The sequence below is a fragment of the Triturus cristatus genome, chromosome 2_2, assembly GCF_964204655.1.
Source record: "Triturus cristatus chromosome 2_2, aTriCri1.1, whole genome shotgun sequence".
Lineage (NCBI taxonomy): Eukaryota > Metazoa > Chordata > Amphibia > Caudata > Salamandridae > Triturus > Triturus cristatus.
The window spans coordinates 1057693689-1057720092 of record NC_140582.1 but is presented as its reverse complement, the minus strand read 5'-3'; the positions used below and the strand labels follow the sequence as shown (position 1 = coordinate 1057720092).

Below are 26404 nucleotides of genomic sequence, written 5' to 3'. Positions count from 1 at the left end.
AAGTTTCCATATCACACAAACCCACCACAACACCCATTAAAAACCGGCTAAAATGTATACTTATAAACTGTAGGTCTGCCTCAAGACATGCCACTGATCTAGATGACCTCATACTTTCGAATGAACAGGACCTACTAATTTTGACTGAAACATGGCTAAATGAATCATCTACACCCATCCTAGACATACTAGTACCCCCAAACCATTTCATAACAAGACTTGACAGAACTGATAGGCCTGGTAGGGGTATTGCTTGTATACATCGGAGAAATCTCTCAGTGAACCGCTCCCACTCCCCGATAATATCCTCATGTGAACTCATGTGTTTAGACATCACTAGCAATAATAAACCAATATGCTCGTTAAACACATTCTACCACCCACCAGGTGATAACGTCACCTTCATCGAACATCCTATGGACATTCTAGCTACAAAGGACGGACAACAAATTACTCAAATATTCCTTGGGGATTTCAATCTCCACTGGGAGGACCTTTGTCGACCCACGAGTCAACAGCTTAAAAGACTTCCTATCAGACCTTAACATTTCCCAAATCTGTGCCAGCCCCACACATGATAAAGGCTCAACCCTGGATCTATTAATTTAAAAAACCGACTACACTCAGCTTGATTTGATCCTCCCCTGTGACTGGTGTGACCACCACATCATAACATTCCACATCAACGAACCAGTGAAATTACTTTCTACCCAACAAAACTAAAATCTGGAAGAGAAATATAAACAACATTTCAGACCCACTCACAACCCACAGTCCTAACATCCTGCTTCCCCCGGATGACCTATCCAATGCACATGATCTAACCAACCATTACTTCCACTCAATGAACACGGTACTAGACAATCTAGCCCCCTTACAACTGAAAAGAGTAGCCATTAAAGACTCTAAACCGTGGTATGATGGTAGGCTAAATGAAGACAGACGTTCCCTAAGACTAATCGAACGAAGATGGAGGGCGGCTCCATCCTCTGACCACCTCAAGCTCTTAAGGAGCACGAGAAATTCCTACTGCAGAAAGATCAGACAATCAAAAGCAGACTTGTTTACTAAGCAATTAGACCAAGCCAAAAACAGTCCCAAAAAGCTTTTTAAACTAATCAAATCGCAATCTAAGGAAGTACCCCACCGCCACCAAGCTAAGCCAGACACACTACCCAGTTGTACGGAATTTGCCTCCTTCTTTACAAAAATGACAGATAACATAAAGACGGGCCTGCTCAATGACCTAATTTCTCTTACCGACCTCCACTGGGACACTTCTCCGCCCTCGCCTAGTTCCCCATTCACAGGTTCCGCAAAGATCGACCTCAAAAACAGCGCATCCTGGTCTTCCTTCCACACCTACAGTCAAGAATCTATTTTTAAAACGCTCACAGCCTTGAACCCTTCCAGTCACTTCACTGATCCTCTTCCTGCAAACCACATAAGACTTCATTCCACTGTTACTGCCTCTCTGGACCAAGATTATAAACACTTCTCTCCTTCAAGGAACCATCCCAGAACTCCTTAAAGCTGGGCAGGTAACCCCTATCATAAAGAAACCATTGGCAGACCCATCGGACGTGAATAACTATCGCCCAATATCCAACATCCCCACCTTGTCTAAACTCTTAGAAAAATGTGTCCACATGCAGTTTGGCAAACACAGACCAATTCAACCTGCTCAACCAATTCCAATCCGGCATCCGTGCTGGACACAGTACCGAATCAGCCATGACCCACATAATAGATGATGCATTAAAAATTCTTGATCAGAATGATGCCTGTCTGCTAATCTCGTTGGACCTATCCTCTGCCTTTGACACCGCCAAACACGACACATTGATAGATCTCCTAAAACTCAGAATGGGTCTATCAGGAGCTGTTCTAAATTGGTTCACCGCCGACCTCCAAAATAGATCACAAAGATTCAAGGTCAATCAATCATTATCCAAGACCGTCAGTCACTCTAGGAGTACCACAGGGATCATCTTTCACCTAAACTTTTCAACCTATACATGGGACCACTCACCGAACTTCTCAGTTCATCGAATGAACCACCTAACAGCACTCAAAGATCAACCTCGCATTATCGATTCAGCGAAATCACTGGGAGTGACCCTAGATAGAAACCTAAACATGCGGAAACACATCTGCGCCTCAACAAAAAGAGCACATTTTCAGATCAACACCTAGAGAAAAATGAAACCCTTCCTGCCCCCAAATGACTTCAAACATGCAGTTCAAGCTCTAGTAATCCCCAGAGTGGAATATGGGAGTGTAACTCTCTGCTGACTTCCCAGAGCGACAACAGCCCCTTTAAGAGCTTCAATCAACGCTGCTGCTAGGCTCATCACTGGCTCCAAAAGAAACAGTCACATCTCTCCCGACCTTCGAGCCCTCAACTGGCTACCGTTCGAGGCTAGAATTCACTTGAAAATTACCTGTATGACACACTAGGCACTACATCACAAAACTCCAGGTTATCTAGCTCAGAAATTAGTTCTATCATGTGGTGATAGATCCACCAGGAGCTCCAGCAATCTTCTACTGAAACCACAACGATTTCTCAAGAAGAAAACATACAACCGGTCCTTTTCAGGAATGGCTCCCAGGATTTGCAATGCGTTGCCCCCAGAAACGAGACTGAATCCCTCCACTGCATTCTTCAAAAAAGAAGTGAAAGCTATTCTCATGGCTAAATTTACCTGATCTATTTACATGTACATGTTACCTATAATTTACCTGCTAGTATGGTTTAGTAATATTTTTGCATCAGTCGTACCTACATTTGCTTCTATGTGTGTATTGGTTTACTTACATCGACCCTGTAAAGCGTTTTGATACCCGTAAGGGTCTTGTTCGCGCTATATAAAACTTTCAAATAAATTAATTACAATAAAGTTAAAATTTGCAGAAAAGATATTAATATTGTGTATTCACTAGTTTGCCAGTGTTTCCCTTTTAGCGTTTACGTTCTTTAATGCATTGACAAAATTCAATGAGGTACAATGGCCTCACTCATCCCAACTGACATAATGTCCATTGTCCCAATTGAATATTTAATTGCCATCGATATGCTGCATAGACCTGGCAGAGTTCCACTAAGCAGAACTCTGCGAACTGACCAAAAAACTCAGCCGCGCTACGTGAAGTTCCGCAAGCGGCGGAGTGTGTTTGGTCATGCCGTTCATGTTAATTTTCAGCACCAGTTGTTTGTCCTGCGCAAACAGTACCATGCACAGTGCAAGAGGGTGCTGCTTTTTTTGCTTCTCACGTCGTTTTTGTATCGGAGAGGCAGCTTTCTCAAGGCCTACGGAAGGTTTCTCAGCGCAATTGGTCGCAACCATCCTTGACTGACCTCGTTGAGAAATCTGACCGCCCGCGTTAAGTAATGTTGCTGGGTGGTGGATTTTCCTCGCTCGCTAATTTGAAGTTGGGGAGCGAGGAAAAGACTACGCGGAGCAGAGGTTTTCTTTGAACTCTGCATAATCCATGGAGTGCTGAAACCTCCATAAACGGAGCGAATTTCACTGCCCAGGCCTAATGCTGCATAGAACAACTAGGTGTCAAGAAATTTGCCCTCATTCTGTGTTTTCAAGTAAAACATGTTTGTTTTGACATTCATCAAAAGCATTTTTTGCAATTCACCTTTTGAACTTTCACAGTACATAAGCCAGAATTGCACAGTTCAACTGGAAACCCAGTGTACGCCGTCTGACTTTTAAAGGCTAACTACTTAGACAGTATATTAGGGAATAGCATAACCAGGGTGGTGGTGAATTGGCACCCCATCTAACCTGCCCAATCCCTGCACACGCGTTTTTAGGCAAGTTTGCTCTTGAGACCCCCAGTTCTAGCTAGATTTTGTGCCCTCTTACCCTAATCCAGGGAAGAATATACTAGCAAAAGTGACATAACAGTAACACCCTTTAAGTACTTGAAAGGGAATTTGGAACTAATCCCACTTAAATTCTGGTGCTCAATTCTGCCCTGTTTTGAGGTATACAATGCTTCCACTAGGGTAACTATTTCAGAGCCCAAATTACTCAGCCATCCAATTTCTGTGCCTAATCTGGCAGGACGCTGATGACAACCTCATGCAAATAACCTAGCCACTTGCATGGACATTCTGGGAGCGCACATACCATAAGATGAATGGGTATTACACTGACCACAACAGAAAGACCTCTAACAGTTAGATTCATGATAGCAATCAAAATGAAGCTGTTACTTACCTCATATAGCTCTCCTCCCAACATCTGGTCCCCCATCCATCCTTGCCTCAACATTCATGATCCGTGTTTGTCTTCTATTGTTTTAACGGCCAATAGCTGACTAGGAACTTCGGAGGTAAAAAAAAATTATCACATTAATATGCCGCCCATCTTACTTGAGGAGATTGCCCTTACAGAGCATTGGAATGTGCTGTCCTAGCCGACTGTTTATTATTAGCATAAACAAAATTGAACTCTCACCTGCCTTGTTACTGACATCAGCAACTCTCAACAAGAGGGCCAGCTGTCATCTTCCATGATCTTCCCCAGAGGAGGGCTGGGCTGTCATTGGCATGAATTTGAAACTGAGTACCAGAAAAGCTGCTCGGCTCTATGTACATGCTATATGAGCAATGAATCATAAAAACAAAGATCCACTGTGCACTCCGAATGGTAGGTGAGGTCTCTAACAGTGCCAGCACAGACCGGAACCACTGCAGTCAAAGTAGGGAATTACTTTTCCTCTAAACCACTGTAAAGGCAGTGCCGTAAATTGTACATCCACGATAAGCTTTGACTGAAATGTCATTCAAGCAACAGCAAAGCAGGACAAGCACAGGAAAGCCAGTAGGTGAAGGAGGCTGACTCAAAGCTCAATCTGTTTGTATTGTTTCTTTTTTTTAATTTATGTATTGGAAATATTGGTAATAACTTCTAGACAGCTAAAACTACCTGTAGCAAGACCTAAAATGGAAATGCGTAAAGCTCCTTACCGCTACATTGCATAGTATATTGTACAGTATGTTTTGTGTGGTGGTAACGGTCTGTAGCCAGTCCATAAAAAGATATTGAGTAATGTGATTAGTTCACTGTATTTTTTTTATTGTATTAATAATAATTTGATAATTATTAATTACAGTGTAGTGGTTGTTAGTTAATACTGTAGATGGGGGAGAAAACACTTGTGTACATGTGTTACTCTTAAAGGCACATTTATCTAATAGACCTGCATGTGTTTTACCCCTGTTAGGAGTGGAGCTTACATTTAATTACAATTTGGACTGTCTGGGCAATGAAAAAACTGTCTGCAGGTGTGGTGCCCCAAACTGCAGTGGATTTCTTGGGGACCGACCAAAGGTATGTATATAAGCATGTTTTGAAGATACTCTACATGCTGGACTGGACGTCTTTCTTTCGGAATTTCAATACAAGTTTGGTAGAAGTTTATTACCATGTTTGCTCATTCACTTGGGATGTTGTGGGTCAAACAAGGCTTTCCAATCGTTATTTATTAATTTATAGTACTGCATATGTCCCAGTCTATTACCAGACAGAAAGCAAAGGGAAAAATAGGATTTCCATTTTCAGCAATTGAGTTTTAAAAAGTGCAGTGTCTTTTAGTCTTTAATAACAAAGAAGGCGACCAAGATACAATTGTGGGAGTCGAAGAGCATAAAGCAAGAAATAGATCTGAGTCAGAATAAAAGCAAGAGATTAAGACAAAGGATGAAATGGTACTAGCTAACAAAATAGAACACAAGGATTATTATTTCACAAGCAACTATAATCGGGAAAGATTAAGAATGAAGAATGCTTGTCGAACATCAAGTACAGTGTTGGGGGTCTTGAAATTTGGTCTCTGCATAATGGTCAGGTGGAAGCCTTATTGAACTATGGAAAGATGGTTCAAGTATCTTGGAGAGAAATGGGATCAAAGAAGTAGTCCTGAAATTGGAGAAATCGTTGAGGTCTAAAGAAGACTTTATAACTAGACAGAGAATAACAGCGCATTTAAAGGAAGGACATCAAAACAAGAAATGGCTAGTCTGAAAAGATGGGTCACAAAAAGTGTAGACTGATGTTACTAGACATGCTGTATAATTTTTTTGATGTGGTTAGTGGGAATCTGCCTACTATCATTGTGAGCATTGAGCTTCTTATTAATTAATAACTTTTTACACAATCTTTATTTTTTTTAACATTATTAATTATATTCCATACTAATATTGTTCCAACCCGATCTTGGGTCAAAGTCTAACTTCACTTCATCACATGATCATTACACTAACAAGCATTCATCACATCTAATGGCAGTTCCAATGAAATACTTTGCTTTCAAATGGGCTGATGTCACCGGGGTTGTGTGATGTAGGTTCACTTTGCATTCTAGCAAGAGGGCATATATGTATTTCCCGCACTTAAAGTTTAATAATTTATTTTTGCTGGCTACAGAGCTCTCTACAGGCTAAGGGGTCTTGTATTCTTCCCAAAGCGTTGGCAAACCACTCACTGTTTAAATTGAGATTGAGTCACAAGAGGAAGGGGGAGCACAGAAAATGTCTGGTCAATTTCAGACACTCGTAAATTGATACCTACTTCAGACTAAATATAGATTGTCCATTGTCTGAATATTCTTGGTTGCTGAGAAAGCTATGATTCAGATTGTAAATGCCTACTTTAATTGCAGCGACAAGTAGAGGGAGTTGGCAGTAACCACACTCGAGACCATACATCGGAAACAGAAGCATACACTTATTGCAAGTGGAAACACCACACTGCTCCACCAGCTGAGGCAGATAGGACAGCACTGAAGAAGATGGCACTCCATGCATCAAGATTGATTTGGTTGACGTTCTAGCACTGAGTTTGCAAAACTGGCAACAAGGCTATTAATGTTATCCTGGCTGCCCAATAGGTGGATGGCATCTAGGATAATGCTGGAAATTTGGAATTTCCCTGACTGCTTTGTGTCGGAAGCTTCAAGTGTCTATACTGCAAGACTGAAGGAGCCAGGCAGTCAAGTTTATGGATATAAAATTCTGCCCAACTACCTGGAAATCTTCTAGAAAAGTAGGTCCGACCTGACCAGCTGCCGTTTCTCTCACTCCTTTTGGGAGACGGTTGCTCGAGTGCTGCCACAAGTCCCAGAGGAGGCTCGCACTGTGCTCTCTCAGGTGGTGGAGGATGGGAGAGATGCAATAAAATGAACAATAAGGTGTGGCCTTGAGCCAATTGATTCGATGGGCAGATCGATTTCTTCAACAGTGGCCTTGAGGCGCCACGCCTGGCTCAGGACAACTGGCTCCTCTGGTGATATGCAGGCAAATTTGATGGACATGCCCTTTGATGGAGCCAGTCTTTTTGGGGACAAGGCAGACTGCCCTAGTGAGGTTCAGGAACTCTCGAGCTACGGCCAGATCCTTGGGCCTCTCTACTACACCTCGTGGCCAGTCTAGCTTTAGCCCCTTTCGAGGCAACAGAAAGGGTTTCCAGCCATGTCGGGCCTTTCCCAGCCACCGTCCTGCGCAGACTTCCCAGGTTGTATGAGGACGTGGACGCGGTTCGTTCCGACCAAGGAATGGAAGCCAGAAGTTCTCAGCCACCCTGCCCTCGGCAGCAGCAGCCTCCAAGCACTCCTAGTCTGACTCTGCAAGAACACACCACTCCAGTTGGTGGGCGAATCGATCAACATCTTCCCTGATGGAGGTCCATAACATCGGACAAGTGGGTCTTGCACATCATTCAGGAGGGATATTCTCTGCCTCTCCTTTCTTTTCCATCTCCCAATCTGCCAGATCAAGACCAGCTGGCAGAGAATTATTTAAAGTTGCTCCAAGAGGAAGTTGCAGCTCTTGGCCAAGGGAGCAATGGAAAGGCTCCCGGATTCAGAAGAAGGCAGTGGCTGTTATTCTTGCTACTTTTTGATTCCGAAGAACTAAGGGTTGCAGCCCATTTTAGATCTTCAGACCGTCAATCTCTTCCTCAAGTTACAGAAATTCAAGATGCTCACTCTAGCTCGGGTCTTGTCTGCCCTAGACCAAAAAGGCTGGATGGTGGCGTTGGACCTGCAGGATGTGTACTTTCACATCCCCATCCTGCCAGGCCACAGGTGTTACCTGTGGCTCAAGGTAGGCTGCAAGCACTTTGTTTACCGTGCTTCAATTTGGCCATACCAGTGCCCCTTGGGTGTTCACCAAGGTGATGGCGGTGGTCTCTGCTCATCTGCACAGGTTAGGGGTTTCGGTCTTCCCCAACGATTGGCTGTTGAAGGTGTCATCGCTCCAGGCTGTCATCTCCCAACTTCAGTCTACGGCAGACCTACTGCAATTGCTGGGGGTACTCTGTAAATGTCCCTAAGTCACTGACTCCTTCTCAGCCGCTCCCTTTCATCTGAGCTGTTTTGGACACAGTGCAGTTTCGGGCCGTTCCTCCCGAGCAGCGAGTCCATGATATTCAGGTTATGATTGCGATGTTTCAGCCTCTATCCTGGATTTTGGTGGGCCTGTTGGGCCTCATGGCCTCCTACATCCTGTTGGGAAAGCATGCCAGGTGGCGTATGAGGCTCAGCAGTGGGACCAGAAGTTCAAGTGGGCACACCATCATGGAAATCTCACGACTTGGTCTAGATCTCGGAAGGAACTGCGAGATATCTGTAGTGGTGGTTGACGAACCACGATTGGGTCAGCGGCATACCCCTCTCCCTTGCCCACCGAATCTCAGTTGTGACAGATGTGTCCCTTCTGGGATGAGGTGGCCATCTGGGAGAGGTGAAAATCGGGGGACACAGGACTCCGGCGGAGTCGAGGCTCCATATCAATTGTTTGGAGCTTCGGGCGATTTGATTGGCATTAAAGGCATTTCTTTCTTCTGTCAAGGGGAAGGTAGTGCAAGTTTTCACGGACCACACCACTGCCATATAGTACTGCAATAAGCAGAGCAGAGTGGGTTCTTGGACTCCTTGTCGAGAGGCCCTGCGTCTCTGGACATTGCTGGAACAACAGGGCATAACCGTGGTGGTTCAATGCCTGGCAGGTTCTCTGAACGTCAGGGCCGACAAACTCCGGCGCCGATGCCTAGCGAATCACTAATGGCCGCTCAAGTTGGAGGTGCCACAAAGTCTCTTTCAGCAGTGAGGAGAAATGTTCTCTCGGTGTGGGATACGGTTTCGCAGGTGCTGCCTCAGTGTCCGGAGGAGGCCTGGGCAGTGCTCTTCCAGGCTGTCACCGCGGGAGGGATGCAGCAAAGTTTACCATCCGTTGTGGGCTGGACACCGCCGACTCTCTGGGCAGGACCATTTCAACATCAGTGGCACTTCGTCGCTACGCCTGGATGAGATTGACTGGCTTTTCAGGGGATGTCCAGAACACCTTGATGGACATGCCCTTGATGGCCGCCACCTTTTTGGCGACAAAGCAAACACTCTAGAGCGTTTCAAGGACTCATGGGCTACGGCCAAGTCTTTGGGCCTCTCCACCCGCCCTGCGCAGTCTGCTTTTCGGCCCTTTCGTGGCTACGGACGGGGTGCCCGCTACGTCCTGCCCAGGGCCCCAGGCCGCAGCAAGTTACCCAATCTTTGCGTGGCCGGGGACGTAGGAACAACAGTCGTGGTTACGGGGTCCACCAACCCCCTCTGCAACAGCCTCCAAACCTTCCTAGTCCTACAACTCGGACAAATCAAATGCCAGTGGGCGGCAGGATTCACCATCACCTCCCCCACTGGCGCACCATCACGTCGGACAGGTGGGTTTTGCAGATAGCCTCGAAGAGGAGGGAGTAGCCCCTTCTGACTATCCCTCCTGCCATGCTAGCGCAATACCACCACATGACGGAGGATCACCTGTCCCTTCTCCAACAGAAAGTTACAGCTCTTTTGGCCAAGGGAGGCATCGAGGGCGTTCCTGTCCCAGAAGTAGGTCGTGGTTGTTATTCCCACTACTTTCTGGTCCCCAAGAAGGACAAAGGCCTGCATCCCATCTTGGATCTCAGGAACGTCAACCGCTCCCTCAGAAGGAGAATTTCAAGATGTTGACGCTTGCTCAGGTCTTGTCTGCCCTCGACCCGGAAGACTGGGTGGTAGCGTTGGACTTGCAGGACCCTTATTTTCACATCTCCATCCTGCCGGCCCACAGTAGTTACCTTCGGTTTACAGTAGGCCACGAGCATTTTCTGTTTACCGTACTCCCCTTTGGCCTTACCAGCGCCCCTCGAGTGTTCACGAAAGTAATTATTATTATTATTAATAGGGTTTTGTAAAGCGCATAGTAACCCGTAAGTATCCCAGCGCTAAGACCAGGACAGTTGAGAGGGTGAAGTGTGAGGGAGAGAAGAGAGAAAAAAAAACGGGGATCAGGGGAATAGGTGTGTTTTCAGAAGTTTTCTGAACCGGAGGTAGTCTGGTTCCATCCTAAGATTACAGGGGAGGGCGTTCCACAATCGGGCTGCGTTCACAGAAAAACGCCGTCCGCCAGTGCGTACCTTCTTCACTCTGGGAATAGTGATAAGGTGTTCATGGTCAGAGCGAAGGGATCTTGTGGCTTTGTAGGGCCTGATGAATTTTTTGAGAATGGGGGGGCCTTTGTGCTGCAGGAGTTTATGGGACAGACAGAGAGCCTTAAATTTGACTCGCTCTCTCTCACTGGGAGCCAGTGAAGGTGCTTCAGAGCTGGTTTGGCCGAGGATCTAGCCGGAGTGTTAGTGAGAAGCCGGGCTGCGGCGTTCTGTATCCTTTGCAGTTTGTTGAAGGTTGCTTCGGGGGCACCCAGATAGATGGCGTTGCTATAGTCCAGCCTCGAAAGGATGAGACCTTGGATGAGCAATTTCTGGCAGACGAGAGGGAGCAGGATTTTCCTGATAGATTTAAGGAGCCCGAAGCAAGTCCCAGCGATTTTTTTTTTTTTTTTTTTTTTTTTTTTTTTTTTTTTTTTGGCTTGGGTCTTGAAGGACAGGTCTTTTTCTAGCCAGATTCCCAGGCTCTTGATCTCGGTCTTGGGGACCGGGGGTTCACCCAGACAAGAGGGCCAGATGTTAGGAGGAAGGGAGAGCCCCTTTTGACCCAGGAGTAGGATATCTGTCTTGGATCCGTTGAGTTTCAGCGACGAACTATTCATCCATCCCTGAATTTCGGAAAGGCAGCTATGGAGGTTAGATGGTTCGTAGTTGGGATGAGATAGAGACACCACTAACTGAGTGTCATCGGCGTAGCTGATGATTTTCACTCCGAACGGGATAACCACCTCCTCCAATGGGGACATGTAGACATTAAATAATGTCGGGCTTAATGAGGAGCCCTGGGGCACTCCACATTGGAGGGGGGTAGCAGGGGAGCGGGTGTCGTTCTCCCAGACCTGGAAGGAGCGATGGTCTAGAAATGATGCAAACCAGGCCAAGGCAGTGCCCTCCACACCGATGTCTCTGAGTCGCTGGATTAGGACTCGTGGTTAACAGTGTCGAAGGCTGCACTGAGGTCCAGGAGGATCAATGCCACTGATCCTCCTGCGTCCAAAATGCCTCTGGTCTCCTCCACTGCCAAAAGCAGGGCGATGTCCGTGCCCTGACCTGGGCGGAATCCGGTTTGAGAGCTTCTGAGCAGGTTGTTAGACTCCAGAAACTGCAAGAGCTTTTTATTAACTAACTTTTCAGTAATTTTACTGATTCCGGGGAGGAGGGAGATTGGCCTGTAATTGGCCAGGTCCAGGGGGTCAAGTGAATGTTTTTTTAAGAGCGCCTTGACAACGGCCGCTTTCCAGCTGGGGGGGACTTTTCCCTGGAGCAATGATGAGTTGATGAGGTCAGTTAGAGGAGGGGCGATCGTGGGAGCCACTTTTTTTAGAATGCGTAGGGGCACCGGGTCGCTAGGGGAGCCGCTTTTGATTGTGGCTAGCTAGAGAGTTTAGATGGGTGGTGATTGGGTCCGATTTAGTGCAGCCCTCATCATTGAGACTGAGGTCGACTGAAGGTAGGGAGGCGAGAATTTTATGAATTTTCTCTTCAAAGAATTTAGCCAATTTGTGGCATTTCTCTTCAGAGGTATTGGAGTCTGGAAGATTCTCTGGCCGCGGATCTGGGACTTTGAGTAATTCTTTTAAGATGAAGGTTTCCCTGGCGGAGCAGGAGGAGTTTTTTATTCTTTCAGCAAAGAATATGCTTTTGGTGTTGCGTAGGGCGAGTTTATAATTTTTTAAGGAGGTGCGGAATGCGACTTTTTTGGCTATGGTTTTATCCTTCCTCCATGAGCGCTCCTGTTCTTTTACACTCCTTATGTAAGAGGTTAAGCTCAGGAGTGTACCAGGGAGCCGGGTTCACTCTTTTGACTCGTTTCAAGGTGGTGGTTTTAGGGAGGAGATCCTCCAATGAGTGGGTGAGCCAGGAGTTGAACTGGATGTCTGCAGTGACTGGGTCGGAGGCCGGGGGGGGGGGAGAGTAATCCTGAGTGTGGCGGCCCATTCTTCCGGCAAGAGTTTGTGCCAGCGTCGGTCAGTTACCCGGGTTTTAGACGGTTGGGTAGATGGGACAGAAAGATGCCAGTAAATGGGGATCAAGAAGTGGTCTGTCCATGGCAGGGGGAAAGGAGTGTGGGTTTTGAGGTCGGAGATATTGGTGAAAATGGGGTCCAGAAGATGTCCTTTGTCATGGGTGGGCTCTGAGTTCACTAGTCGGATGCCGAAGGACGTGAGGTCAAGGAGAAGTTCGGATGCAGTCACGTCCTTGGGATCTAGTAGATGGAGGTTCAAGTCTCCCAGGATTAGAAAATTGGGAGTAGTGGTTGCCATCTGGGTGACTGTATCAACAAGGGCGCTTGAGAATTTGGCTGGGGCTCCCGGCGGGCGGTATATCAGTAGACCAGAAAGGGAAGTTACGGAAGATATCTGTAGAGCAAAGTGGCAACTTTCGCAGTCGTCGATATTACCGTCGTTGGTTCTGCAGGAGAGGTGCTCTCTGTAAATTATTGCCAGGCCACCTCCTCTGCCGAGGGGTCTGTTCTGAGAATGGATTTGGTAGCCAGGTGGAAGAGCATTGACAATGTCAGAATCAGAGCCGGGGGTGAGCCAAGTTTCCGTGAGGAACAGAATGTCGATGGCATGATCATGGACAAGGAGGTTGATCTCGTGGGAATGTTTAGGAAGGGACCTACAGTTAAGAAGACCGAGCTGTAGGCCGTGGCATTCTACGGTGGTAAGGGCCGGATTGCAGAGGTCACAATTAGTAAAGTGTTTTTCTCCTGAATAGGTGTAGTTACACTTAATGTTTTTCGAGGGGTTTAGTGCAAGGAGCCTGTCTCTGGTGTAGATACGTCGGCCTGAGAGAGAATTGGGCGTAGTGACCGGGCCTATGGCCGGCTGGGCCCAGACCGGCTTGCCTTAGGCGCGCAGACGGCGCGCCCGCTGCGCTCGTCCGCTGCGCGTATGTGGAAAGCACATTACTTATAGGCGGTGTTAGGGGCGTGGCCTAGTGCGAATGGACGTGGCCTGAGGTCAGGCTGGGTAATGGCGGCAGATGCAAATTTCGCTCGCCCACGGCAGCGTTTACCTCGGCTGCGCGGGGGTCAGAGGGTGTGAAGAGATGCCCAGGGGAGCACAATGCAAGGTAAGAATAAATGTTTTTAAAAAAGATCAAGTTGCACAAGATAATTAAAAGCAGCTTTCGGTAACAAACAAACAAGCTCCCGGCTGTGCCTCAGGAGTGTCGCGATCTACCGGCGGGCTCGTATTCAGTCCGTTTAAGTAGGCCGAGGGGGCGTGGCCTAGTGCGAATGGGCGTGGCCTGAGGTCAGGCTGGTTAATGGCGGCAGATGCAAATTTCGCTCGCCCGCGGCAGCGTTTACCTCGGCTGCGCGGGGGTCAGAGAGTGTGAAGAGATGCCCAGGGGAGCACAATGCAAGGTAAGAATAAATGTTTTTTAAAAAGATCAAGTTGCACAAGATAATTAAAAGCAGCTTTCGGTAACAAACAAACAAGCTCCCGGCTGTGCCTCAGGAGTGTCGCGATCGTAATGGTGGTGGTCGCAGCGCAGATCAGGGGTTTCTGTCTTCCCCTTTCTATACGACTGGCTGTTGAAGGCGGGCCCGCCCCAGGCAGTCCCCTCCCACCTCCAGACTACGGCCGACCTCCTGCATTCGCTGGGGTTCTCCATCTATGTGCCTAAGTCTCACCTGCTTCCCTCTCAGAAGCTCCTCTTCATCGGAGCAGTTCTGGACAGGACACAGTTTCAGCCTATCCTCCCAAACAGCAAGTCTGGGATATTCAGGCTATGATTCCAATCTTTCAGCCTTATCCCAGGTTTGTCAGAATGACCCTGAGGCTGCTGGGCCTCATGGCCTCCTGCATCCTGCTGGTCAGGCATGCCAGGTGGCATATCCGGGCTCTGCAGTGGGACCTGAAGTTCCTGTGGGCACAGCATCAGGGGATTCTGTACGATTGGGTCCAGATCTTGGAAGGCACTGCACGACAATTGCAGTGGTGGCTCACGAACCAGGATTGGTTCAATGGTAGATGCCTCTCCCTTCCCCATCCAGAACACACAGTGGTGAAGGACGCGTCCCTTCTGGGATGGGGCGGCCACATGGGGGAGGCGGAGATCAGAGGCCTTTGGTCTCCAGCGGAGTCCGGGCTCCACATTAACCTCTGGAGCATTATGCGATTCGTCTTGCACTCAAAGCATTCCTTCCCTCTGTCCGGGGAAGAGTAGTGCAGGTGTTCACGGACACCACAACCGCCATGTGGTACTGCAACAAACAGGGCAGGGTGGGGTCGTGGACCCTATGTCAGGAGGCCCTCTGCCTCTGGACATGGCTGGAACATCAGAGCATATCCCTGGTGGTTCAACACCTGGCAGGTTCACTAAACGCCAGGGCCAACGAACTCAGCCGCAGGTGCATGATGGATCACGAATGGTGTCTTTACTCGGAGGTGGTGCAAGGTCTCTTTTAACAGTGGGGAGAGCCTTGGTTAGATCTATTCGCCACAGAAGAGAACGCGCAATGTCAGCAATTCTGCACGTTGGAATTTCCAAGGCGGCACTCGCTATGCGATGCTTTTCGTCGCGAGTGGAGTTGCGGTCTGTTGTACGCCTTTCCGCCTATACCACTTCTGCCCAGAGTGCTGAAGAAGATCAGGCACGACCGGGCCCAAGTCATCTTGGTGGCTCCGGATTGTGCTCGGAGAGTCTGGTATCCCGAGCTGCTCAACATGGCCATCGATCCTCTGACCCGTCTGCCTCTTTGGGAGGATCTTCTGTCGCAGAAACAGGGGGCGGTCCTCCACGCAAACCTGTCCAGCCTCCACCTTCTTGCGTGGAGATTGAGCAGTGGCAGTTGATATCTTTTGACCTGCCTCCTGAAGTCTGTGATGTAATCTTGCCAGCCAGACGTCCCGCCACTAAGACGGTGTACGGGTGCCCGTGGAACAAATTTGTAGCATGGTGCACAGCAAAGGCTGTGGATCCCCTCTCTGCCCCTCTTTCTGAGGGTCTTTTGTTCCTTCTTTCTTTGGCCCAGCAGGGCTCTGCTTTGGGCACTATAAAGGGCTCTCTCTTGGCCATCTCTGCCTTCCTTCGGCTCCCAGATCAAGTCACCGGTGGTAATTAGTTTCTTGAAAGGCATAACTCATCTCTTTCCTCCTATTCCTTTCGTTATTCTTCAGTGGGACTTGAACATTGTTTTAACTTATTTAATGGGCACTCCCTTTGAGCCGCTTCACAACTGTCCTCTGAAGCTCTTAATTCTCAAAACTGCATTCCTGGTAGCCATCACCTTTGCCAGACGGTTGAGTGAGCTCCAGGTGCTTTCTTCTAAGCCTCCTTTTCTTTCTGTGCATCCGGACAAAGTTGTCCTCTGGACTCGTCCATCCTTCCTGCCCAAGGTAGTCTCTGCCTTCCACATTAGGCAGACCATCACTTTGCCCACCTTCTTTCCGCCTCCGCATCCTTCGAAGGAGGAAGAGAGGCTCGACCGTCTGGACCCAAAACATGTGCTTTCCTTCTGTTTGGATCGCACCAAACAGTTGCGGGTAGATGACCAGCTCTTTGTCGAGTACATGGGCACCAAGAAAGGTCGGGCCGTACACAAGCGGACTATCTCCTGATGGGTCGTTCTGTGTATCGAAGCCTGCTATTCTCTGGCAAAGAAGGAGCCTCCAGTGAGCTGTGTGCCCATTCCACCAGGGCGACAGCAGCATCTACTGCTTTGGGGCGAGGAATGCCTCTCAACAACATCTGTCAGGCAGATACGTGGGCTTCGCTGCACACATTTACCAAACACTATTGCCTTGACAGCCGAGTCCAGAGGGATGGCTTCTTTGGCCGTTCTGTTCACCAGGATTTTCTGGTGTGATCATGGTTCGCAGACTCCCCTCCGGGGTTGGTATTGCTGGGGTATCTATTCTAAGGTAAGGAATCTATAACTAACGTGTTTCTTTCAGATGAACAAGTTACTTGCCTTCGTTAACTATATATCTGTAAGAAACATTAGTTAGTTATAGATTCCTTACCGACCCACCCATCCTCCCCATTCTGCAAACTGATTTCTAGGGTTAAGGACATCCCTTCAGGGCCCTAGTTTTGTGCACCAGTGGTCAGTCTCTTGCATGGCTCTGCGTTTCTGGCGAGGAAAGTAGTGTTCAGAACTGACTTCCGCGCGGGTGGCATGTAAGTAGTTGCCTCGATGTCATCCCGGTGACCACGACGCCAACGACGGATGCGGAGCCGACCGACGCCACCTTCCGATGCGCAGAGGTACTGCTGATGAAAAAACTTTCCGGATCCAGTCTGACACCTGGGGGTAATTCTAAGGTAAGTAATCTATAACTAACTAATGTTTCATAGTAACTTGTTATTTTGAAGGGGCTGGCTCACTTAATTCTGCCCATGCCCTTTGTTATGCCGCAGTTGGACCTTAATTTGGTCTTCACTTATCTGATGTGTGCTCCCTTCAAACCTGAACACAGCTGTCCCCTCTGGCTGCTTACCATCAAAATAGCATTTGTAGTGGCGATAACATCTACCCGGAGGGTGAGTGAGTTGCAGGCGCTATCTTGCACGCCTCCCTACATGATGTCCTTTCCAGATAAAGTTGTGCTTCATCCTTGCCATAGGTAGTGACCCCATTTCATCTGGGTCAGTCTATCATGCTGCCCACCTTCTTTGCTCCACCACATCCCTCTAAGGAAGAGGAGTGTCTCCGCTGTCTGGACCCAATAAGAGCGCGGTCGTTCTACCTTGACCACACAAGAGAGTTCCTGGTGGACTATCAATTCTTTGTGGGGTATGTGGAAACTAAGGGGTGGGGGCAGTGCAGAAACGGCTCTTCTAAGAAGCAGCCTCCCTGAGGGATTAAGGGCCCATTCCACCAAGGGAAAGGCTGCAACTTCGGCTTTGGCTCGGGGTGTCCCAGTCTTGGACATCCGTCAGGCAGCAATGTGAGAATCTTTGCACACATTTGCCAATAACTACTGCCTGGACAGTCAGGTCCACAGAAACGGGCATTTTACCCATTCGGTCCTGCAGGACTTCCTAGTGTACGGTATTGGTGTGCAACCCACTGCCCGGATAATAATGCTTGGGTATCTAATTCAAAGGAAAGGAATCTGCAGCTCGAAGTCTCTATCAGATGAACAAGTTAATTGCCTTTGGTAAAGCATTATCTGGTATAGACTATCTAGCTGCAGATTCCTTACAGGCCCACCCATGCCTCTATGCTTTGCTGACTGATTTTGTTAGGACTAGGGTTACTTCACTTTTCAGGGCGCTTGTTTTGCATATGTTCTCTTCCGTTACTTCGTGGCTCTGCACTTCTGGCGTGGAAAAAATGAAAACTACTGACGCCCGCCTGGTAGCATTACCGACGACATCACGCAGGACGAAATGGACCCACCGCGCCCAAGGGGTATTGCTCACCAAATGTTTCCGAATGCAGCTTGACGCCTGGGAAATTCAAAGGTAGGGAATCTGCAGCTAGATAGTCTCTACCAGATAATGTGTTACCAAAGGTAAGTAACTTGTTACTTCCTGTAATTAACGTTTTCTTCTGCACAGTCCCAGCAATAAAAACATCTTCCAGCACTTCATTTAAATTTAATTCCTGTTGTTTTAACAGATGACTGCTCAGCCATTTACCTTCAGTCTTGGAAGGTAAATCACAGTAAGCTGAATGCCTCACAACAGCATCCAGTGCCAAATTGCTAAAGATTTTAGGAAAAGTACTGTTTACCTCGTCTCTCCTTGCTACTTCAAGGTAGTTCATGGTGGACATGTCTGTCTGTAAGAGGAAAGTACAGACCATGATCCCTGGCTGAAAAGACATTAGAGCCAGGTGGATCACCAACAGTTCTACCGTATGTAGAAAAGTAGGATCTTTCTTTTATGGATATCCCCCACATTTTCCCTGATGTCAGTATGTTTTGCTGGGATCCTTCCTAACCAGAACCCCCAGCATCTGTGCTCTCTCTCCCAAAATGGCTTTGGTACCTCTCAACTGGCTACTGGTGTGCCCTTATAAGTACCTAGCATATGGGACTAAGGAACCCAGGGCATAGATACACCAGGGGTCTCCCATGGGCTAAAGTATGTACTGTGCCACCCATGGAAGTTCACATAAACTCTGATTACAGGCCTGCCATTGCAGCTTGTGGGAGATGGTGCTTGCACCTCTCGCAACAGATATGTTTTCTGATATCACTGCGCTTAAAACCCATGTCACTCATATGGTAGGCTCTTCACCCCTGAGGGCAGGGTGCTTGGTTAAGTGTGAGGGTGTCCCTGCATGAGCAGGACACCCCTAGAAACCCCGAATTCAATTCTCCAGGCATTGTAAGTGCGGTCAGCCATTTTAAGACCTATAGTGAACATCAGTCATTTCGAGATGTATAATAGCTGCACCGAAACTGGTCATGTTTGGTATTAAACATGTTGGAATCATACCCCAACACCGATTCTGGTGTTGGAGATATGATCCACGTATGGTACAGGGGGCCCTTTAGAGGGGCACCCCGTAATGTAATCGGACAGTTGTAAAGCGCAACTGTCACTCTGGGGAACATCTTGGCGCTAGGCGGATCGCTGAGTTGGAACAAAAACTGGGTAGCTGAGGGTGAAAAGAAGAGTTAGATAAGTGCTCTGCATAGGGCGTGTGAGGCTGAAAAGATCCAAGTTTTAGGGCCTTCCTGAAGAGCGTTTTAGATTGACAAAGGTGGTTAGAGAGTTGGTTCCACACTTTGGAGCCTATCACTGCAAGCGATTTTCCTCCTTTTGAGACATATCTAAATGCTGGTGGTTTAAACAGATTGCCGTTAGAAGATCGAAGGCTCCGAGGAGGTATATAACGTGCAAATCTGGACCAAAGATAGTGTGGCCCTGAGGAGTGAAATATTCTGAAGGTGATTATCAGAATCTTAAACAGAACTCTTTTATGGATAAGTAGCCAGTATAGTGTTTTTATGGCAGCCGATGCAGATAATCTCCTGGGCTAGTTTAGCGCTAAACGGGCTGCTGCGTGTTGAACCATTTGGAGTTTGTCAGACTGACTTGTTGGCCCCTGCAAAAAGGCTGTTGCATTAGTCCAATCTAGACGAGATTAGGGCCACAACAACTGCCTGTCTGGCTGTAATGGGGAGAAAATTGAAAAACTTTTTGAGTGATTTTATAATATGAAAGCAGGTCCCAGCTACTGCTAAAGATTTTTGGTTGAAGAATAGTGCAGCATCAAATTTAATCCCCCAGATTTCTGGTTACTTTTACTGTATTTTGGGAGGGGTTCAGCTGGCCACCATGTATTGGGAGAGAAGGCGTACCCTTGTCCCAGTGGTAATATTTCCATCTTTTCCAAGTTGCACTTTAGATGGTTGGTTTTCATCCATTGGAAAGTTGTAGTGAGACATAATCGGAAATTTTCTTCCGCCTGTGTGGTGTTTTTATCTAAGACCAGAATTAACTGCGTATCGTCCGCATATGAGATAGTCTCAATGTTAAAGGACGATATCAAACTGATCAATAGAGCCATGTAGGCATTAAAGAGCACCGGGCTGAGAATGGACCCCTGAGGGACACTGGAAAGCAGGGGTTTTTCTGTTGACTTGTATTGACCAAGGGTGATAACTTGTCTGAGGTTCTGCAAGGACCCTTTAAGCCAAGCCAGGGCTATGTGGGAGATGCCATTCGATTTGAGATGGTCTAGGAGAATGACATGTGAGACCATGTTGAATGCGGCCGATAGATCTAATAAGACCAGAACCGCATTCTTTCCTTGATTAAGGGCGGTTTTGAGAGATTCAGCCGTGTACAATAGAGCTGATTCTGTCGAGTGCTGGGGTCTGAAACCAAATTGGTTTGGGTGTAAGATGTTTGCTTCTTCCAGGTAGGTTGAGTTGGAAGTTAATACATTTTTCGGTGATCTTGCTTAGACATCGGAGTAGGGAGCTAGGTCGGAGGTTAGTGAGGGTGGTAGGGTCAACAAGTTGTTTCTTTTGTAGTGGCTTGACTGTGGTGCACTTCCATTCTATAGGGATTTTTGCTGATGACAGGGAAGCATTAATTATTTTGTTTATGATTGGGTTTACAGTATCAATTATAGCATGTAAATTTGAGGGGGTTGAGGGGGGAGCTAGAAAGCAGAGCAAATGTGACCAGATTTAAAGGCATCTTTATTGCTCACAAAGTGAATGAGCAATATAAAATGCTTTTAAGGGGGCGTGGCCAAGATGGGGACCGCGTAGGACATGCCTGCACGTCGCTCCGTCCTGCCGACTGTGCCCCACTGGCACAGCATTGAGTAGCAGACCCGGTGGAGCCCCGAGGCCTTACTCCCCCCCCCCCTTCCCCCCCCCCCCCCCCCCCCCCCCCCCCCCCCTCCTCACCCAACAACACCTCTGGGGGCCAGCAAAGCCAAACCTGGCTCGAGACGGCCACGGGGAAAGGGTTTTTTTAATTAATCCCAACAGTGCCCCACAAATGTTCTAGCTTCAGTCAACGCGTTTCAAACCCTGCCTTGTTATAGGGTTCTCCTCAGGACGTGGACTGAAAATAGCCTTAACTGCATTTGTCAGATGCTCCCATGTAGTATTGAAATTCCATTGTAAAGCCGTTAGAATCCGATTCTCTCAAGACAGTATAGTCTCTCTGAGTTTGAAGTTCAATTATAGTAAATCAACGTGATGGGACTGTCAAGGGTTACTTGTTCGAAGAAACCCTCATGATCGTGTGTTCTAGTAGCAAGGCTTGTACTTCCTTCGTGGTGCAGCTCTGCGTAGAGATTTGTAGCAGATACATATCCCTTCAATAGCCTGAAATCACATTCATCTGCACGCCATCACGGATCTGCAGCTCTTTGTACAACCGCGCTCAAGCGATGATGAAACACGTTGACTGAGTTAAAGCTAGAACATTTGTGGGGCACTGTTGGGATTCATTAAAGAAATGTATTCCTATTTGGTGGAACGACACCATCTAACATCAAGCTGTCTTCAGCTCAGTAAACAGGCAGGACTTTTTGAATTGGGTTATCTCCGCCTGTTCCTTCATCTGTTATATAAGGACTGGTGCCTGCTAATGATTTTTGTAGGCAATTGAGATTTTGTATGGTGTTCATGTTTGGTATATGTGTTTATTAATTATTTTGTGTTATGATTCACATGCACTTTGGTGGCAAATGTGTTATATTTGTGTCTCTGTGGAGGACGTGAGGAAAGTTTTTCATGTACAATGTTTTGAAACTGAAAATTAATGTGAAATAAATTATGTATACTTAGGATTTATTGTCTAGGTATTGCTAAATAATTGTTGAACAACCTATCCACTCTTGTTCACTCCCCTTGTGGCAGCTCTTCTACACATAACTGCGCTGAAGTTCCCAGCTATACTGACAGTGGCACAGAGACCAGTGGAGCCGGGTTGAGAAGAGATCGGCTGCTGAAAATATAGATGCGGTCGCTGCTCGGTTGCTGTGAGAGGCTCCGGCCGGAGCTGTGTTAACATCCTCGTTGGACGGCTGGTGCGTGGCCCTTTGGCTCAGTGCCCTGGACCCGGCTGAGCCAGAGATTGGCTCCCCTGGGCTCTTGGGCCCATGATGCAAAGGAGGCTGGCCCAAGGCAGTGCGGCCGGCTTGAGTATAGTTTGCGAGTGACACAAGGCCGCGAGGGGCAGGCTAAATTTCCCCCATTTCTTGACCGACACCTGGTAGAAAAGGTCAGTGCTGCTGGGGGAGAGGGTGGATGAAACTTCTTGGCTGCTGCCGAGTTCTCCCGGTACGAAGAACAAGAGACCCGCCAGGCATCCAGGACTGAGCAAAAGGAACCAGGCCTAGAAGACGGAGGGAGGAAGCGCGGGGGTATGAGGAGTGTTATAGGATATAGTGCTAGCCAGGGGACTGCGCCATAGAAATCAGCAAGACACGAACGTGCTTAGAAGACGGAGTGGAAGGCACTGAGTGGTTTGGAAATGGCATCAAATAAAAACAAGAGGGAACGTTCTGTTAAAGATCTCCTCCTCACGTCTAGCACTACTAACACAGAAGCGACCCCCTCCGCGCCGGGGAGCTTCATGGGCCGAGAAGCAGGAGACGCTGAGGCCCCAATGACATGCTTCTTCCTTGAAACCTTGTTTGCCTCCCTGAAGGATTATTTGCACACTATGAAAAAGGAACTAGTCCAAGAGATTAGGGAGGTTCGGAGGGACCTAGACTCGGTGGGAGAAAGAGTAGACACGCTAGAGACACAGGCCTCTGCCAGGGATGAGGAAATAGACCAGCTTCAACAGGAGGTCCTTCGCCTGAGGGATCAGCACCTGGATCTCCAAGCGCATGCTGAGTATCTTGAAAAACGCTCCTGACTGATGTATAGAGGACTCACCACCCGACAGACGGAGAGTACGCTTCCTATTCACACCCCCATAAGACCAATGCTAGGATTGACTTATTTTTAGCCGCTAATATAATTGCCCAGCAGGTACAACAGGTAGAGATACTCCCTCGCTCATTATCTGATCGCTCGTCAGTGAGCATGAATCTGACCCTCACTGGTCCTCAACCCACACATCAATCAAGCATTTGTAAAGCACACTAATCACCGGTGAGGGTCTCAGGCGCTGAGGGGGGTGGGTTGGCGGCTCAAAGATACAATGCTACAACGCCCTGCAGTAGTGCCACGAATCACAAAAGCGATAGTAGACTATCTAGAAGTGAATGACACTCCCGACACCCTCATAGCAACACTCTGGGATGCCCTGAAAGCAGTGGCTAGGGGGAAGTTTATCGCTATCACCGCTTTTGATAACAGGAAGGAGGGAGGGATAAAAGGTAGCAACTTTCCCGTGAGGTGCAGGAGTTCGAACGTATTCACCAGAGAACGGGTGCCCCAAGGGTCTGGAGGCAGCTAAAGGCTACGCAAATCCAATTAGCAGGCCTGGACATTGACAGGGCAGAGTATGCAGCTCATGGTGCGGCGTAGGCACTCCTACACTGGGGGAGACAGAAGTGGGCGGCTCCTAGCTAATAAATTAAGGGCACAATGGCAGGCCTCCAATGTTCCCACAGTTATAGATCAGTCCGGTCAGGAGCAGGGCTCTGACCAGGCCATTGCAGAATCATTTCGGCAGTACTACGCGTTATTAAATGGAGCATGCCAACTTCCTGACGATAGCCCTGCCCAATACCTGAATGCCGCCAAACTAACACCTGACCAGGCCGAAGAGTTCGAATCCCCGATCAAACTGGAGGAGGTGATCTCAGCCATCTCCAACCAAACACTGCTTAAATTCCCGGGCCCGTATGACTTTCCATCTCTTTTTAAGTCGAGCCTAGAGCAGCGCGCATGCGCTGCTTGCGAGACTTTAGTAAGGGGCTTCAGAAAGCTCACCACACGCTTGTGCGTGTGTTTTTGTTTTTCTTGCAGGCTATTGGGCTTTGCGTGCGTCTTTCTAAGAAAGACAGCACGCAATTGGGCAAAGGCAGGTGCATGTCCCGCCTTTGCTCCGCCCACTGACTATTGCTTGCGGTTACCCGAACGGGCCACATCTGTTTTCAATTATCGTGCACAGATGCGTGCGCGATAATGCAAAACAGATGTCTCGCTGTGGCACAAGCGCACCACTCGCGTGCTTGTTCCCCAAGCAATGTAAAAACGTCTTGCGTGTGAACAGCAGGTGACTGTTCCAAACAGAAAATGTCAAACCGGGATATGTTTTCTGCCGAAATCAGTCTCCTAATAGTATCTCATAAGACATATTTATAGGAAAGCGCGAGCTTGGGTAAAACAAGCGAAGTGAGATATCGCAAACCACATTTCTCGAACAAAAGCTAATTTTATCAAAACTTTCATGCAATTTCCAAAGAGAAAATCGTCAATTTCACCCACTCATCGTATCAATCTTAGTTCCATCTCTAGAGACAGTTAATTTAATAGCAGGGATGTGCCCACACATTTCCAATGTGTAACAAGTACTCCATCCGACACCGAACTCTCAGCACCACCTCTGAATGTTAAAGATTTCATAAGATCTATCCATTTCTCATGCACCAAACTTCTGCCTCCCCTTCAGAGAGCTCCCAACTGTTACACTCCCCCCTACTCTTCGCTCAGTGTGCCTCATCACACCTTCAATCCAAAGTGTGCATGAGTATGGACAAATGTGCACCTTGTCCAGGGCCTTGTTCATACAAGAGTTGATGGGTTGGCAGTCACTGTCCGGCCGCTTATGTGGCTTTGCTGAGCTTTGATCAGTTGAGCAAATTGCGGTGTGGAAACAAAAGGCTCTGGAATAGCGGCCTGTCAGCTATTGAGGTCCAAACGCTTTCAGGCAATTGTTGCCAATTGGTCATTGGTAATTTAAGTGACATCAAATTGTTCTGTTATTGATCACTGTGTTGGAGCGTTTAGTATTTTAGTGCGGTGCTTTATGCTGGGAACACACACATACCGTGAAATAAAAGCGAGGCATATCGAGGGAGAATGAGAATGACCCTGAAATACCCTGGGATAAAGCACTCAGCCGCAACTACAGGCACTGCTCGGTGTTCTCCCCCCTCTCTTTGTTAGTAAACTCGCAGCTTCTATGCTGCATGGCTAACCACTTATATGGTCCCAAAGGCGAGACCCATTGGCTATGCCAATGCTTGTTTATAAAACCTTCTGCTCCACGCTGTCCCCAATATTTACAAGGGTGTATAATTCGATTAGGCTCTCCTCTTCAATCCCATCCACGGTGCTAGAGGCCTTAGTCACAGTCATACCCAAACCAGGGAAAGATAAGCGGCAATGCGCGTCCTCTTGGCCCATTACCCTCCTCTACGCCAACCTTAAACTGTTCACAGGGATCCTGGCGCAGCGCCTCTCCCCCATCTACCGGGTTTGAAAGACCCGGACCAATCAGGCTTCGTCCCTAGTCGTCAGTGCTTCGATAACACCAAACGCCTTTTACACATCATCGACAAAGCTGAGCGGTTCGGTACGGATCGCATGATTCTCTCTATAGACGCCAAGATGGCGTTTGATAGGGTGCACTAGCCCTAACAGCGACCATGCGCCACTTCGGCCTGCCAGAAAGATTTATAGGCTCGGTCCTGAGCAGATATGCCAACACCACTGCCTCTGTCCAAGTGAACGGCCTCACATCTGACCCCTTTCCTATACAGCAGGGTACAAGACAGGGCTGCCCGCTCTCACCACTCTTATTCGCAAACTACATGGAGCCTATGGTCCAAAGGGTGCATAACGATCCTTCAATATCTGGGGTGGTTTTTGGGGGAGAGGAAATCAAGCTCAGTTTATTGGAACAGTTAGCGCAAGTATCGGGATTCAAGGTCAACGTCCACAAGTCACAAGCTCTTAGTCTGTCCCTCTCCTCAGACACAATAGAGGTACTCAAACGCACACACCATATTCAATGGGCCCAGAAGACAATCCCCAACTTAGGCCTTCAACTCTCAGCAAACACACAGCGCACCACCTCATTGAATTATATGACGCTACTGTGGCACATAAGGGATTGCCTCCGTAGATGAATACCGCATTCCCTGTCTTGGTTGGGCCTCATAGCGGCGATAAAAATGACAAGTTTAACAATTGTTATTTCTTTTCCAGATCCTGCCGTTGACACCCCACCACCCCCGTCAGGGGTGTTGCATTCTAGTCAGCGTGATTTGGAGAGTTTTATCTGGTGTGACCAAAGACCCAGATTGCACAGAGAACTATGCCACAGGCCCCCAACAGAAGGTGGATTAGCCATCCCAAATGTACAGGTCTATTATTGGGCGGTGCATTTGAGACCCCTGTTAGAGTGGTCAAGACCAGAGTCCAAGAAGCACTGGTTGTTTATTGACAGAGCCCTGGCTAGTCAACCCCTAGGGGGAAATCACCTTTCTTACAAAGGAGGCAATGCCTCACAACTTATACCTGTCGAAAGTCACACACTCTACCTTAACAGCTTGG

The 26404-nt window shown here is 47.9% G+C and overlaps 1 protein-coding gene across 1 annotated transcript in view; it reads left to right on the top strand.

Moving 5' to 3' along the window:
• The window catches only part of NSD2 (nuclear receptor binding SET domain protein 2), an 881013-nt gene that overhangs the window by 755086 nt on the left and 99523 nt on the right, over nt 1-26404 (top strand). Inside the window, exon 21 of the mRNA XM_085642559.1 lies at nt 5248-5354. Within this exon, the coding sequence (XP_085498685.1) occupies nt 5248-5354 (107 nt within the window). The remainder of the gene's footprint in view (nt 1-5247; nt 5355-26404) is intronic.